This window comes from Marmota monax, unplaced genomic scaffold (assembly GCF_021218885.2).
Source record: "Marmota monax isolate L192 unplaced genomic scaffold, Marmota_monax_Labrador192_F-V1.1 WCK01_AAM20220418_F8-fsc00015, whole genome shotgun sequence".
In the NCBI taxonomy this organism is placed as follows: Eukaryota; Metazoa; Chordata; class Mammalia; order Rodentia; family Sciuridae; genus Marmota; species Marmota monax.
In genome coordinates, this window is record NW_026692194.1 from 21727501 (window position 1) to 21745000 (window position 17500).

General features: G+C 41.6%; 1 protein-coding gene across 1 annotated transcript in view; it reads right to left on the minus strand.

Annotated features, from left to right (window-relative positions):
- Nucleotides 1-17500, minus strand: part of Camkmt (calmodulin-lysine N-methyltransferase) — a 413208-nt gene that overhangs the window by 5433 nt on the left and 390275 nt on the right. Inside the window, exons 9-10 of the mRNA XM_046424938.2 lie at nt 11575-11638; nt 904-1035 (exon numbers count right to left, since the gene is read on the minus strand). Coding sequence (XP_046280894.1) covers nt 904-1035; nt 11575-11638 — 196 coding nt within the window. The remainder of the gene's footprint in view (nt 1-903; nt 1036-11574; nt 11639-17500) is intronic.

Sequence of the window (17500 nt, forward strand, 5' to 3'; positions counted from 1 at the left end):
ATACTTCTAGATTATATCATAGTTCTGGGCAATAAAAAAAAAAATGCTATTCACATTGTCCCAGGAGGAAATTAAGACCAGGCTTTGGCTTTTCTGCAGCCACAACTTGTGAAAACATGACTAATCAAAGTCTCTTGCCAAAGTCATAGTAGCTCAGCAAAGGGAGATTTCTGTAAGGTGCAAAATTACTGAGGTAATTCATGTTAGACTAGTCACTGGGACATGTTCTAACAAACGTGAGAATCCTAAAAAGTTTTCTGTGGAACATTTGCCTCTTAGTGTCCTATATTGCCCTGTACCCATAAATAATAAAAAGGCTGATAACATTGCTTTATGTAAGCAGGCTTAGAAATCACTCTCAGATAAGTGCTTTTGACCTAAATCTTGTAGCGCCTCGATGTGACATATAACCCCACAACTGTGAAATTCTGTATGAGATTTAACAGTCTCAAACTGCCAACTGACCCAGCCATAAAGCAAGCAGAGATAAGGATTTACAGTCCAACATGATACAATTAGACATTCACCTTCTATTTATTTCAGTGTAGCTAAGCATTTAACCTACTTAAAAGCCGAAGGTTTTCATTAAAATACAAATGCATGTTTATCATTCATTCTATGCCACCTCCTCTTGCATCTTACAAATTAGTCTATTATGAATGAAAAGATTAGTTTGTTTCAGAGAAAGGAGTAAACAGGAACGGTTTCTGTAAAATCCTTCTAGACATGCAAAGATAAAAGATGGCTTTACCACACAAAATAATCAGATACAAATAGCTGTTCAGAAGCAACACACCTAAGGAGTACTTTAATCAAATATTTAGGTTACCTGCCAAAAAGACCATGATCTCTTCAAAATGCAATGCGGATTAAAGTGTTATCTAACACAAGCAGAAAACTAACCTTGGAGTGGAAGTTTGAAATGTGTTCATCATAATTTTCATGTCTTTGGAGAGAGAAACCAGCTTTTTCAGCTAGATTGCAAAACTGGTTTAACGTATTCCCTCGGTGTGGGGCGAACACCATTGCTTTTCCCTAGAACATTAAAATAGAAATTCACGCATTTTAAAACTGGAAGGCAGCAAAACATAACAGACATTGGTCAAAGCACTTAACATACTTCTCAGGGAAACTCAATTGTTCTAGAGATATCCACACAGGATGGGCATTCAAGGACAATTTCAAGGATAGCTACACATCAAACAAGGAAAAAAATACATATATAGAGATATAGATATTTCACATTCAAATGGCCAGTTGCTGTGTTTTATACTTTTTAAACAATACACATAATAAAATCTGATTGAAAGTTAGCATTCTGAACAATACACACTATTTCAGGTCTGATGGTTTAAACCACTGACTAGATCTGGGGCAGACCCACTCACCTGTGACTCTTTTGCACCCACCAACAAAGCTCCAAAGGATGTGGCCACAGATGCCTATAAATGTTAATTTACTATGCCCTGAAAATTCAGAACCAAGAAATTGTCCAAAGGGAGGAGTAACCACAATCCCTACTGGAGCGCTTTCACATTTCTATCCTGTCACCAGCCTTTTTCATGACTCTCTTGCTAGAGACACAAGGTGACAGGCTTTTAGTTTCTAACTTCATTGAATCCCTCATAATGGTCATCACTATAGGAAAGTAGTTCATCACAGCCATTGAAAGGCTGCTTTTCAAAGAATGTGGTGCAATGAGGGTAAACAGGCTGATCTAAATCACCACACAGTCTTTTTAGACTGTTGCAGTGAGGAGAGTGGAGGACTTGAATAAAATACACACTGGACCTTAGAAGGCCATCTGACACGGAACTCCATAATGACTATCTGCTAACCACTGGTATGTGTGGTTCCCCCCTACCACATGTACACAGAGCAGTCAAACTTCTGAACCTTATTTTCTTCCTACTTTTTAAAAAAAGATGGCTGCGTCCTTCTGTTAATTTTAAGTTACGTTTCACTTCTGTGAAATGCCACTTTAGTTTTGAAGGAATCATGAAAAAATATCTGTTCCTTTTGAAAGATTATTACTCATACTTATGGATCATTTATCGGGCGACTGGAATGTATGAGGCCGTGGGCTAAGCATCCAGACACATAGCGTCTCCTTTAGTCTATACCACCCTCCACTGCAGGTATTCTCAGGTCCATTTTATAGAATGCTCGGAAAGGGTGGACAATTTGGTAAGGTGACACAACCAGTAAATGATTAGAAGCTCATCCTCCCATTACACTAAGCTCTTTCTGCTATGTTACATTGTCTCCTTACTACTAACAGTGGTGGTGGTGGTGGTGATGATGATGATGATGATAATGACAGCTACCACCGTGCAAGGTGCTTCACAATCCCTCCCCTTGGTCCCCTCAGTGATCTTCTCCACAATGTTGTACGGTAGACATTCCATTTTGCAGATGATTAAGCGAGCAGTGAAGGGTTTGAAGAAAATAAGGAGGAACTGTGTGGTCAAAAGGATCCTGGATTTAAAGGGAGTCTCTACCATTAAACAGCTGCAGCGCCCAAGGACAATCAAACAGAATCATCAAAAGTCATTGAACTGTTGAGCTAGAAGGTACCTTGGAGATGACATAGCCCAATCTACTTCTTAGGCCCTCCTAGCGGACCCACTGAGTTTTGTCATCCATCAAATGAAAAGAACAAAGCTCCCCTGCCTTTTCTTTTTTCTTCCCTCCAGCAACTTGTGAGGAGCAAATGAGGTGGTGAATGTGAAAATAATTTGAAAAACAAGAGAGTACAGATGTCAGATTAGAAAAATCCAGACCACCCAAAAGTGCTATAAAAATTCTATCATTTCTTTCTCCCTCATTCACCTGAAATAAAAGGCACTGATATACTGTCCTGGACATAAAGAGTGTTTTCATACTCTGTTTACACAGACATGTACACACTCAGGCACATAATTATAGCAGCACCAATCATGCCACTATACACTTATGGTTCTGTCAGCTTTTCCAAAATTAATTGCTATTTTCAGGCAGTTTTCAAACTTAGCAGCAAAAATTCATTTTTATGTGAAACTAGATATAATACATGGTCTCAGCAGGAGAGCAAAAGTCTCCATTAAATAAAAAAAAAAAGGAAGGAATACCAGTAGGTCATTTTAGTCATTTCTAAGAGCTGGTTGCCACTCTGGATTTTTGAATAATGGAAGTTGTTTCATTTTAAAGTCACCTGCAAAGATTGTCTTCTAGTTACAATTGAAGAGTTATTTTTCCAGCTATTATCTAAGCTACATATCATAACGTTTACAGGGCGACAGGTTTCTTGGTTGGGCTGATGTTTGCATTCACAAAGCACAATGACCCCCACTTCCCACTTCCCCCTGAGTTGGGGTGAAAGGTTAAGAGAACCATAACTAAGCCCATGGCAGTACTCTCTGCCCAAACATTTCTTTCCCAGGGCTCAGTTTTTCTGTCCTTCCCTAACCAAGGTATCTAGAACAGAAGCCCCACCCCACCCCAAGCTCTCCACCCCTTCTGTGGGCTTTGTTCTTGTTCTTAGCACTCATCACCAGGGACACGCTTACATCCTTGTTTGTTAATGCTCTCCTCTGGCTGGAATGCACTCTCCATGACAACAGCATCTGCTAATGCTTATTCACTCAATTTCCTGGTGCCTAGCATGTAGTAGGCACTCAGGCAACATTTGTTGAGAGACTAAACTAAATCCAGATATTCAGAAATTTGAAAAATACAAGTCTTTGGGAATTTGACGGCCTCAGTCTATTGCTTATTCTTTTTAAAAAGATTTCTCCAAGAAGCTTTCCCAGAGTCAGTTGCTATGGTGGCATGTCAGAGGGCAGTAATCTGTACCCAATCCTCTTTCCACAAGAAAGAGAAAGAGCAAGGGGGAGTTTTAATCTGTAATAGCTCAGTTATGAGTGTTAAGTTGTTTACTTTTTTGTTTTGTTGAATACAGATACTTTTGAGATGTGGATTAATATTTAGGATAGAAAGTAGCACATCATCCATTTATTTAATAAACACCTACTGAGCCCTACTGCGTGCAGCCCCTGCCCCACACAGTAATGAATGGCTTTAGAGGCCCACCAATATCTCCAGGGGAGCAGGGCACTTCATCTGTGAAGCCATGCAACCCAAGAAATGCACCTTACAATTTAGGCTCCAAAAAAAAAAAATCAACCCAAGAAAAAGAATATAGATTTCAAATTAGCCCATCACTTTAGAAAAATTATTTTCAATTTACCAAAGCACAACTTTCTAAGCATTCAGTCACGGAGTCATTTTAAACTCAGAATGAACACTCAATTGAATGTAAAAATTTGACTGATGTGCAGAAATTTGAGGGAATTCATTTACCCCTGGAGAGAAGAGAGAGAAGTACCACTAAACAACAATGATACTGTTTACATTGTGAATTCAGTTGTTGTTATTTTGCCAGTCTACTCTATACTCACATATTATAGGGTGTATACTTCTGAAAAAAAAAATAGGTATGCTTCAGGCTCATTTTAAAGGAATATGCTATGCTCGTGAAATGCCTTCATTCCTTTTTCATTTCCAAGCAACCAATTATTAAACACCAATGACATATTTAAGCTGATGCTCATTTTCTGTTTCTTTGCCTGGTTTCTGAGTCACTGCCTGCTTCCTCTCCTACCATCTCAGTCTCCTTTCCTGGCTTCTCTTGGCCCACCTCCCCCGAATTGTCAGTGGTCCCCAGGCCACTACCTACTGTTTCTTCACATTTTATATTCTAGGCAATTGTAACTGAGGTCTGTGACTTCAGCTATCACTTATACATCAATAACTCCCAAGTCTGTAACCACACCATTCGCCATTGTCCAGGGCCCACACCCATAGTTCCAAGTGCCTGCTCATCCCTGTGTATGGATATTCTCAAGCCACCTTTAACCCACTCTGTCTAAAATGGATCCCGATATCCTTGATCCCAAACCCTTAACATTCCCAGGGCATCACCTATCAAACACACCGCACACACCCACATACTCAGACATGGAGCTGAGTATCTCCTAGATACTGACCATTTTCATACCCATAGCTTTCAAAATGAAGCTGGAAACCTGGGAAAAAAACATTGCCTTTCAAGAATTTTCAATGCCATACCCCCCTGCGATACATTGTCTCCAGGTGAATCCTGAATTGTTTCAGGGGAGACCTGGAGGGACAAAAGGACCAGGACTGGAAGTATTAGTTTTTTCCTTTGTTTGTTTTACATCCCATTTAACTAAAGCTGCTTCACTTTTTTTTTTTTTTTTTTTTGAGAGGGAGTACTGGGGATTGAACCTAGGGCCTTGTGGGTGGTAGGCATGTGCTCTATCACTGAGCAGAACCCCAGCCCCCACTTTTATCTCTTTGAGATGCTGGCTAAACTTTTTTTGACGGAAGGGTTTTGCCATTTAAGTAGGGGTTGAAAATGACTGACGTGGGTCCCGTCTTCTTGGGATGATAGACAAAGCTCCATGTGCCTGTCCCACTACATGAGGATTTCCTGCTGTTCTTATGCTCACCTTGGGCCAAAGTAACGACAGCCCCTTGTTATGTTCTTTTTTTCACCCCTTTGTCTTTAAACATGCAAACATTTCCTTGGAGTAGAATGCTCCTCGTATCTCCAGTATTTTGTCTGCATGGTGAACTCTTATTCATCCCTCAGCACCCAGACTAGACATCATGCTCCTATGAAGCATTTGCTGACCTCATCTGGCCTCCACACAGTGCCTCCTGCCCCACTTAGCTCTCTGTCTCCATGGGTTGCACACCTCTGCTCTGCCCTCCCACACCGCTGGGCAACTACTTACTTGCTTCTCTCTCTCACTGGATGGTGATCTCCTTCAGGGAGGGATCACATTGTCTCTTACTCCATCCCCAGGCCCATCCCTGGCACAGTGTCTAGCACTGAGGCAGTAAGCAAACATTTCCTGGATGAATCTTTTAATGAATATCCATTCAATATCTCCTTTGCTGTCATCAGGTCTACATGAGCTCCAATTAGAAGGTGGGTCCATGCTGGACCCTGAGGAGTCACCCTTGGTGACTTCAAGCTCTCCTGTACTCCAATCCAATCTCTATTCTGTGGCCAGAGTGATCTTTCTAGAACTCATATCTGATAACACCATTGTCCACCAATGTTCAGTGGCTTTTTGTTAGTCATGATGAAACCCAGTTTCTTATTATAGTGTTCTTAGCCTCTTATACAATGGTACCCAAACTAGCGGTAACCTCACTTCCTGCCCCTCACTAATGGGGATTGAATCCACGGACACTTTACCACTGAGCCACATTCCCAGCCCTTTTTTATTTTTTATTTTTTTTGAGATAGGGTCTTATTAAGTTCTTGGGGCCTCCTGAGTCACTGGGATTACAGGTGTGCACCACTGTACCAGCTAAGACAGACACTCTTATACTCCAGGGAGATAAAATTTCTCCTTGGTTCCTTGCTCTTTAACACTCCACACATGTGAGCTCTGTGCCCTCCACCAGGGCGGCTACTTCTTGTCCTCTTCTTCTGAGGCTTAGAACATCCTTCTGACTACTCAAGGCTAAAGTCCAGCGCAGCTGCCTCTTAGGGAAACCTCCAAAGCACTTCATCATTCTTTCTCCTGTACCTCTTTCTTAGTACTACCATGGCGCCTTCAAATTCCTGGTAGCTCCTGTATTAATCTGATCTGTGCTATGCTTGGAGTCTCGCAGTCCTCCTCATTCATATTTATATCACTACCCCACATTCCTGAGCCCAGTGCCAGGCAGACAGTAATTGCTCAACAAATATTTGTTGACTGAAGACTGAGTCCAAACTTTATAGCATCTCACATTCTATCTAGTAAACTGGAAGATTCATATTTTGCACTGTCTGTGTGTTCTACCTGTGTACATGTTGCATCTCCACAACCAGATTCTAAATTCCTAAAGCCTACCTTGTGTCTGAATCAACACCTGGGTGGCACTTAGAAAAGAGCTTCTTAGGGCTGGGCCCCTCCTCTGAGAGTCTCAAAATGATCTAAGGGCTCTCTGTTACGATGACCAGTGTTTCTCAAGCACTCCTACAACTTTATGAGCTAGGTATGGCTGAACACAGCTTTTCACTGAGAACAGGTGAGGATTTGCTGGGCCTCTGACCTGGCAAGCAGACAAGTGTCCTTCAACAGTTTCACCATTCTGAGCCCACCCACACAAGGTAATTTCCCTAAGATAAGCAAAAAACAGATGTTTGAACAGATATGGGCAGAGATGTTAGAGTCATAGAAAAGATGAGGAACTCTCCCCATGAAATGATATTACTCTTTAAAATGAGAGTCCATGATTTCCATGTATGGTACTCCTTGGATATAGGCAGGGCTCCTGGAATTTGGTGGTCAGCTAGGGCCAGTTGCTGAAGAAGGTTAAATGGATTCCACAGTGATAATTCTGAATTGCTGACAATTGGCCAGCAGTGATAACGAGCTGGAGAGTTATCAATATTGCATCCCCATCCATCTCCTCGTGCTTCTGAGTGAACTTACACTGCCTCACTGGCCTGGCTCCCCTCCCTGGACCCAAAGCCATTTCAGAGTAATATTAGTAGATACCATTTGTTGGTTGTCATTTATGGACTACAGGTCAACTTGCAGGCTGCTGTGACTGGATTTTAAATTACATTCGGGTCCTCTGATATTGGACATTGCTGTTGTCACAGACTTTAGGGAACACGAAGACAGGGAGTCACCCTATCAATCATGAGCAACAAGAAACCATTCACCAGAGGGAAAATGGGGGTGGGAGAGGTTGCTTCTTGGAATGAGTAAAATTTGCTGATTTCATTCTTTTTTAATATTCTATTCTTTTCAATCCGTTAAGTTTGCTAGTGAGTAGTATTATAGCAGGAGTCAATTATCTTTGTGGTTTCTTTAAACCAGCAAGTTGAGAAAAGTGTCAATTTGGGGAGGGTGGCAAACCATTTCCTGATGAAATTCAGGGCTGCCTATAATGACTTACCAGACACAGGGGCCTGCTTGGCTGAGGATCTAAGTTTAGCCTTGGGATTTGACATTGCCCTTGGGTCAAGCCAGCAGTCCACGTGGATGGCTAAGCTGCCTCTGGCTGCTTGTCTCCCTTCACTTATGACTCTGTAATAAATATGGAAAGCAGAGAAACACCCCCCACCCCATCTTCTTTCTTTGCTTCTGGACCCTCTGACCCCCACCAACAGTTGATTTACTCAATCTAGAAATCAAGCAACTGTACTCCCCAACATGGCAGATTTCACTTCTTCCCAGGGAATATCACTAGAACCTTCATGTTGAATTATTTTGCTCTTGCCAATGTAGTCATCTCTCTCCCCATTGCTTGGTGGGGGCTGACTGTAGCAAAAGATGTCACCTTCTTCTAGGTAGGCAATCCTCCTGGGACTAGGGCAGGGCCTACTGCAGGAATTTGGGACATAAAAGCAGGGGATAGATATACTGCAGGCTCAGTTATGTGCAGTAATTCCCAAAGTCCACATCAGAAAATAGAGTGTTCTCTCTTGCCAGCATTTCTCCAAGGAAAATGCTCAGAAAGAGCCCCCTACATTCTGTATTCACCATAATCAGAAAGTCTCTAGTTCTGCGGAGTAACAGGAGCTAAGTGTGGAGAGCTGTTCAGAGGCCATCATTCACATGTACATGGGTTTGTTTACTGCTTGTTTCACAGATCAGAAACTGAGGCTTCCAGAGGATGAATCTAGTAAATGGCAGCGTTCAGATCTGAGCCTAAGTTTTCTGCCCCTAGAGCTCTCTTCACAAGGAGAACCGAAGCTCTCACAGTTGACAGAGCTCTCTAAGAGACTGGATGAAATTCCCTGCTTTCCCTTCATGGGGGAAAATGGGGCAAGACAGGTGGTTCCAGAGCTGGTCATTGCTAAACTGGATCTGGAATTTCCTCTAGCCAGGCCAGCATACCTTAGGACAAGTGTCTCCTGTATGAACCCTGACAAGCTGGTACAGCAATAAAAAAGAACCAGCTCTCATTTTGGAGTGCGTCCTGGGCACCAGGTACATGCCTGGCATTTACATATGTAAATATTTTATGCCAGCCCACAAGGTAGGAATTAGTCCTGCCTTTTTACAGGTGGAAAAACTCAGGTTTAGAGACTAGGTAGGTAGTAAGAGCACACTTGGGTTTTATATGCAGATTTTTCTGACTCTTTCCATTTACTACACTTGACCTTCAGATACTGGGGTCACCTACAAACTTGAAGCATTTGGCTGCATTGTGATTTCTGCTGAGTACCCTGAATTTGCAGTATCTTGCATTGAATCAGCAAGCTCTGGGGATCCACCTGTGTGGCCCCCTATCTTGTTTCCTTGTGAGCCATTTATACTGTGTTCAGAATGTGGGCCACAAAAATATGGAGGAGCTGTCTAGACTCAGGAGAACACCAAAGACAGCTCTAACTAGAATGCTATAAAACCTTGAATGTTATCTTAGGCTTGGACTGTGACTTCCCATTAGGGACGTCCCTGGAAACAGAAAAACCAGTCCTGAGAACTAAGAAGGGAAAGAGTCCAGTTTCCCCCATACTGTGGGGAAGAAACCCCACAGGGTGTGGAACTATAGCTTTTCACTGCCACGTGACCCTCCATGGTCTGCCTGAGTGGAGGCTCAGGGATGCATGTTCCCTTCCTCCTCAGACCTCCCAATGGGGATGAGATTCTGGGTGGTCATTTCAGTAAGTCCATGTACCATCCCAATCTCAAACCTCCCCTCTGACAATGGGCCAAATGTACTTTAGGCTAGAAAATACAGTAGGCTTGGTATCTGCCAGCCCACTAGCGGCCTTCGTGATGCCCACTACTGCCATTTCTACTGCTGCAGGTTGGTGTGGGCCTCTGATTTGGCCTTTCTGTTCCACAAATAGCATGAGTAAATACTATTTACTAGAGACCCTGCCTAGTCCTTTTCTGGGCTAAAGGTGAGTATTGGCCGTCAGTAGGAGGGCAGCTGGGTGGATCCACACCTCAGACAGCAGGGGACTGGGTTTAACAGAGGGTCTGGAAGAGCAGCAAGAGATTCCAATCCAATCTGCATTTAGGTCTATTCATAGCTTGGGCAGGTAAATCATGCAAATCTGCTCCAAAATGGAGTATTTGCCACAAATAGGCTTTGAAGGGGTGTTGGTGATGGGTGAAGCACTGTTTGTGCAGTGTGAAATCTGGGAGTCCTTGAAGGCACTGTATTTATCTATGATACATTTTCACAGAGGCCTTTGCATTCAACAATCCCATTGCCCTCTCTGAAACTGTTGGCCTTGCAAAGGCTTAAAGAATCACCCAAGGCTGATGGGTGATGAGGAAGCCCAATATTCTTTCTTTGACCCTTAACTTGGGCAGCCTTCTCAATTGAGGCAGTAGCCCTCAGTAGCTGGGAACATGTCCCTTTCTGCCTCAGGCCTACTACCCACTTCACTGTGGGAATTGAGAAGGCCAATTTAATTGAATTGATTGCCACTTACAAAGCTGTGGTTACTCCTCTGAGAGGTCTATTTAAAGTTTCTGAGCTATATAGAGATAACAAAATAAAAAGCAACAGTGAAAGGCAAAGGATGATTATCAAATTGCTCTGGGAACCTTCAATGTGAAAAAGATATAAAAGAAAGATTGAAAGGTATTAGTCTATAAGTCTCATCGAGGTCAGAAGACTAGAACCTTTTAAAAAACACTTTTAGAAACAAAACTTTAGAAAACACACACATAGACACACACACTGCAGTCATCATAGATAAATGTGAGTTCCTATCTTAGATTACATTAATATTGTTAACCTATTTTAAATTCCTATGGCACAGCAAGAGTCTTCTATACTTACAAGATTTTTTTTTTAAATGCATGAGCTTTAAACTCGTTTTCTTACTTTAAATAGATGTATATTAACTCTCCGTTTAGGCTGCAGGACCTCCTAGCTTAGTACAACAGCCCAACAAAATAAGAGTGGATACAAACTCTGTAATTTACTCACAGGCATAAATGGATATATAAATGTAAAAATGTGCACAATATTTTATGCCATGCTTGGCTTCATTGTGACCTAATGTTTATAATATGTAAATAATGGTTTCCTTTTAAAGCAAAGAACTTTTAATGTACAGATTCATCTTAAAGTCCTTTTTTCCTTAGTAAAAACAGAAATAAAAAGAAAAAAGTATTTTTGTGCGATAAATAAATACCCAATGACAAAGGTTACCATTGAAGGGATTAAAAACGACAGAAGTCAACAGAAAACTTTCAATATCATACTTCTACTTTAATATGAAGATATGGTTATCAAAGGAAAAGACTCAAGAAATTCTTTGATAAAAATAATCTCACACTTATCTTTGAAGCGGTTTCATTTATTTTACTACCCACTGTGTTCCTTATCAGAAGGCCAAGGGTAAGAAGTTTCCTAGTTATGATTAGGAAAGAATCTGATAGATCAGAAGACCCAATTGAAGTTGGACATAATAAGTATTAAAGTATTACATGACATTAATCCTGCCATTCCATTACTCTCTCCATCTTTGTGCACAGACTAATTATTCTGTAGCCAGTATTCAGGAGAAAATAGAAACATACTTACCATGGGCCGGAGTAATCTCTTTATTGCATCAACAAGGCTGGCTCTGTACTGGTCCAGAAACAGACTGACATTGAGAAGAGAGCAGAATCCAGATTAAACTGGGTTTTCAAGTCTAATGATACTAATGGTGATAAATACAAGGCTCATTGTACGTGTTTGCCCAATCCTAAAATGAGAGAAATTGGTTCCTTTCATTCAAATGTTTGCTGGGGGGCAAAATTTAAAAAGAAGATATAGTGGTCATCGGTATCTAACTAAAACCAAGCCATTCACCTGCTGCGGGCCAGGACTCACGTGTGGGCCATATGTTAATGTTAAAGGAACAGTTTCTAAACTGTTCTTAGTGGGTGTCATCTGGGAGAGATGAAGCACTGTACATACTTCCCTTGTTAGATCCTAGAATCCCATAGACCTGGGCCCTCTGTCTGCCCAGGGTGCTATGGAACTGTCATCTAAAAACAAACCACCAGCCTCGCTGCATCCAAAACACAGGACAGGGGGTAATGGTTTTGGTGACTGGGAATAACACTAAGATATAAGACTCAACCAGTTACTAGGAGTGAATGGCTCCAAAAACAAAGCTTTGCTAATATATCACAGAAACCATGGTAACTCTGGATTTTTCTTTCTTGACCTCCATGTTAATTCTTCTCCAGTTCACTGTGATTTTTCATTTTTCTCCTCCATTTTTTTTTCTCTCCTCCTCCAGTCTTTTGAGAACTTTTGTTGTTCTGTCATCTTTTGGCTGGGTTAGTCTGAACCTGTCTTTGCCAGGCATTATTGTGGAAGTTTGGAAGACAGTTTCTGTATCTGAAATTGCAGGTCCCAGGTTCAAGTGTGGGTTACTTGGCAGTAGATGGCAAGTTAGTTAATTCAGCCATACCTGGCACTGTGGTTTGAATATATTCCACTCAAATTCATGCATTGGACATTGAATCCACAATGCAATAGTGTTGAGAAGTGGGAAATTTGGCTCTTTTTGTCCTTCTACCTTCTGCCCTTTTGAGAACACAGGGTTCCTTTCCTCTGGAAGATTCAAAGGCATCTTGGACAAAGAGTCCAGACCCTCACCAGATTCCAAACTGGCCAGCACAGAGGAGGAAGAGAGACAGCTCAGGCAGAGGAGCCAGTCATCAGATGCTGGAGTTAGGCAAGGGTGGCAAGAAGCCATCAGCCATCCAGAGTACCTGCACTCACAGTGACCTCTTTGTTTTCTGAGCTCAGTACCAGAAGTAGAGCATTGGAGGTTCTCTTTCCAGTTTCCTGTGTGGCAGAAGTGCCGTCCCTCCTAGGTTTGAAATTTATTGAAGTTGGGGAGCATTTCTTGTGTGTGTGTGTGTGTGTGTGTTTTGCCTCTTCTACAACATTAGAAGCTACAGTGGTCTAAGAAGTTGGCTAACTCCTGAGGCAGAGTAGCAGCATGGGGGAGATGGCCAAGATAATAATGGTGTATGGCTTAGATACATACAGCTTCAGCTTCAGAGCCGTTGCTTCTAGGTGATATTTTTGCAAAAAAAATAAACAAAGAGCCCCAAAAACACACACATAAAGCCCAAAACCAAAACCAAAAAAACTGTTCTACTTCATAGAAATTGACAATGATGTCTTTTAAGGGAAAAGAGAACTACTTTTCAAAAAGCATCTTAACTCATAACACAAGTCCAAATGCATTGCTTTGCAAAGCAATGTAGAAAAGCTTTCCACCATATCTTGGCTTTCCAGTCTTACAGTGGCTGTTCCCTTATACCTTAGAAATAACACCCCTCCCCCCGCCCCATCTTGTGCTTTAATCATTGTGTTAGTTGGCTTTTTATCCCTGTAATCAATAGCTGATAAGAACAATTTAGAGTAGAAAAAGTTTATTTTGGGCTCATGGTTACAGAGAATCAGTCCATGGCCAGCAGACTTCATGGCTATGAGCCCCCAGTGAGGCAGAACAACACGGCAGATGGGTGTGCTGGAGGAATATTGCTGAGCTCATGGCAGTCAGAAAGCAGGGAGAGAAAGCACAAGGAACCAGGGACAAAATATAATCCCCAAAGGCACTCCCCCAGTGACCTACTTCTCCAGCCACGCTCCACCTGCCTATAGTTAACCACCCAGTAATCCCAATTATCAATCCAGTGGATGGATTAACCCAATGATTAGATCACATCTCAATCAAATAATTTCTCTGAACATTCTTGCATTAATTAACACATGAGCTTTTCAGGGGAACTCTTGTATCTATAACAGCCATCTCGAGAGGGGGGGACCAGTGAAGCCCCACTTTTATTCTTAATACTGTAGGTTAGTCCCCCGATTTGGCCTCCCTGCTCCTCATGTGGCATGGCGAGCACCACCTGCTCCAGGACCCTGCCTTGTCCTTCTCTGGGTTAACACTTAGTATTGACTGTCAGGAGGAGGACTACCGTCCTCCCTCAGAGAGGGCCACTGTATGTGGCCACATTTCAGACAGGGGGGAGCATCATTTAAGCTCATTAGAACTCTGAATTTGATGTTTCTGCTCTGTGACTTTGGGCAAGTCACTTCATGTGAGGTCTTGTTAACAAAGGCCCACTTATGTGGCTGCAGTGGATGTCAAATTAATAATATGTTAGTTCATAAATATCATTGAGTACCTATGACATACACAGGGCACTGGGAATGAACTATGAATAAGATGAAGTTCTCTTTCTCAAGAGCTTCCATTCTGTATTCATTGACAGTGCCCACCAAATAGTTACTTGCCAACTGACTGGTAGCTCATCGCAGTCCTTGAAATGGAGGAAGTTTATATAGAGTGTTAGTTTTCAATGATCTTAAAATAGGTTATGCACTCAACTTTACCAGCATTGCTGGGGGTGAACCACTGCTTAGGTAGGATGTCTCACAAGACTAGGTTCTCTTCTGTTTTGATGATTCTCTCATTTGAGAAAGAAGAGAACTGTTCATGAGAAGTTTCCAATAAGTCAATACATGTGGTTTCTTTGGCCACCATAGGTTCAGTGGAAAATTCTCTATGGAGAGGGTGCTTTGAGCAATGGAAAAAGAATCCTTTTCAGATGGGTTAGAAAGCATGCCAGAAGGGAGCAAACCTTACCCCATTCTACCCAGCAATCATCACTCATCTTTCATAAAACTATATCCTTATATCTTAGAATCCAGAATATATCTAATTCAAATGCTACAAAAAGGATTGATGAGAAAGGAATTAAATTGTAATTAAGTCTTTTTAAAAGTTTGCTCTTCAGGACACTATACCATATTCTTTAGTGAGGTAATAATACCTTTAGTTTTATTAACAAAATATTCTGGTTTTGCTCTTTAAGAAGCAACCTCTGCAGTTCCTCGGGCCTGCAGAAGCCCTGGCTGGTTGGGATGAGCAACAGCTACATTAGGGGCCTCTCTCACTTTATACCTGTGCATCCTAAGAGAGGGAAGATTGTCAGAAAAATAAACAGCACCTCACCAGATGAGCTTAAGGCATGCTCTTATAAATCACCATTTCTACTTAATGTTGGTAATGGTGACAAAGAGGTTAACATCACAGCAACCGGAAAATGCAGCTTAAGCCACAGCACACATTCCAAACACAGTTATTTCAAAGGTAATGGCATCTACTTCATCATTCCAAATCAAATTTCCCAAAAGTAATTCTCATAGTTCCCTAATAGATCTTTATTCCAAGCAAGCTCACTTTTCTACTTAGCTCTGAAGCAGAATTTATAACGCTTTGTAGGGTACGTCATATGAGCAATTTCAATGTGTTTTAGTGGGAGTGATATGTAATCTCCTGAAAATTCACCCCTTAAATAAGTCCTAATGGCTCAGAGAACAGCAGTAGCTTAAGTGGATCTATTTAAAAAGGCTGAGTGGGTCAGTGATGGGGATGGAGATACCATTTCAACTCTCCCTTCAGTTACTGATCAAAATACATTGACAGTCCAGTTTGCCCATTTAAACACTCACACACACACACACACACACACACACACACACACACCCTTCCATGCCATTGCTGGTGGCAGCGACACTTGCTTTGTTCATTGATCTGAATCACAGATTTTCTGACAAAGGAAAGGTGCTGGACCATTTTCATTGCCTCCTTTAGAATCAAAATTTTATGCAGAGAATGGAGAATCTGTAATTCCTCTCACAGAGAAATTTATTAGCGCAGAGCATATGGAGACATTTCTCTGTCAATAACCACAAAAGGGAGACCTATATGCAATTTTCATGGTGAAATGTGATAAGTTAAATTCACTGTTTTTAGACTTAACTTTCAGTGGAAGGATGACCCCTTTCAATATTTATTAAATGATTTTTATGGGAGCTCAGAACGATGCCATGGTTGAATCTCACTTAGCTCTAGCCCTTAGTTGCGAGATCTTGGGCAATTGGTATATTTTTGTCAGGGACCAAGTATTCCCAGGTGTGAGGTGAAAGGGCTGATGACATTGAGCTAAAGGTCTTTCCAAGTATAGGGGGCTGGGAGTTGTGATTTAGAAAACTGGTGATCACAGCATCTGGAAGACAAAGAACTGGAGCCTATGGAATGGTATTTTGATTTTGAGGGGAAAGAAAAACATTTTCACAAAAATAGTCAAAAAACCAAACTTTTCCCATCATTTAGGGGAAAGTAAGAATGATAGAGAAAAGTAGTCACAGTGTGTGGCCAGTGGGAAGATGCCGAGAGATCGAACGAGACGGGATGTGCAGGCTAATTTACTCTCTCCCGTTCCTTCTCAAAGTCTGGGGCTGTGGGCACACAGATGTGCCAACTGTCCTGCGTGCCCATCTGCTTGGCAGGTCAGTCAGGCTATAGGTAGCATTTCAGACATGCTTTCTAAGCCTTTTGAGAATTCAAATGTTCAGAGTCATTTCTATTTTTGCAGTTACAATAAACTGGAGAGCCGTCGAACACTGAATGAAAGTGTTCATTGGATAAGAAAACATCTTACTTCCAGACCTCAGATTGCATTGTGATTGAACAGGAGTCTGGGAAGGCAGGCTTAAAATTCACAATCACTCGCTGCTCTAAATGCAGCAAGGACGGGGCTGGACTGCACACTGACAGAAAGGAATCCTTATATTAAACTCAACATTAAACAAGTCAACTGAGGCACTTAATAGGCAGGTTTTTTTCCTATACCTGTGGTTAAATATTCTAATATTTTGATGTTTGTCAACAACACCCTTTTTCAGGTGTGACTCTTCCTTGGTTCTTCTTTCTGTTTATTTCAGAGTTGACATTTTACAAGTTATTTAGGAACTGTTGAACCATGAAACTATTTTTCATTGTCAAAAACGCTGAATGGCGAAATGATGACTAGCTTTCACAGTTGCCTCTTTATTTTATAATCTAGTTGAGCTGCTAAATTTGGATGTGAAGTAAGAGACAGTCTCTTCAGGGAAATAAGTTCTTTCCCCCACTGCCCACAGGTTTATGAATGTTTGAATGTAAATATATGAATATATGAATGATTTAAGAACATAAACATATCACTGCTTCTTGTAATCATGTGCATTTTGCTTGAACCACAATGTGGGTTTGGAATGGGTTTGTGAATAGAGCTTGTTTTCATGTAAATGGGATCAAGCAGTACCACTGGTTAGCTATTCAGGGAATCAGACAATGCCACCCTTGCTGGAAGTGCTTCAATAAGAATTTAATCCATGTACCTAATATTTGAACTCCAACTCTTGCTTCATATTCCTGTGGCCTAATCCAGATCTCATTGACTGACAATGACTAAGAGATGGTGTGAGACTTACCGTGATCTTTTTATGTGTGGCACCTCTTTCTGGCACTGAGCATTTCAGGTTTCATCTTGGAGGTAGCGTCTAAAGAGAGCTTTCTTCCCCCCCCTCTGTGACATTCTAAAATAATGCAGATGGACAGTCTGCCCCTAGAAGCAGCATCCATGCAATAACTGTAATAGGA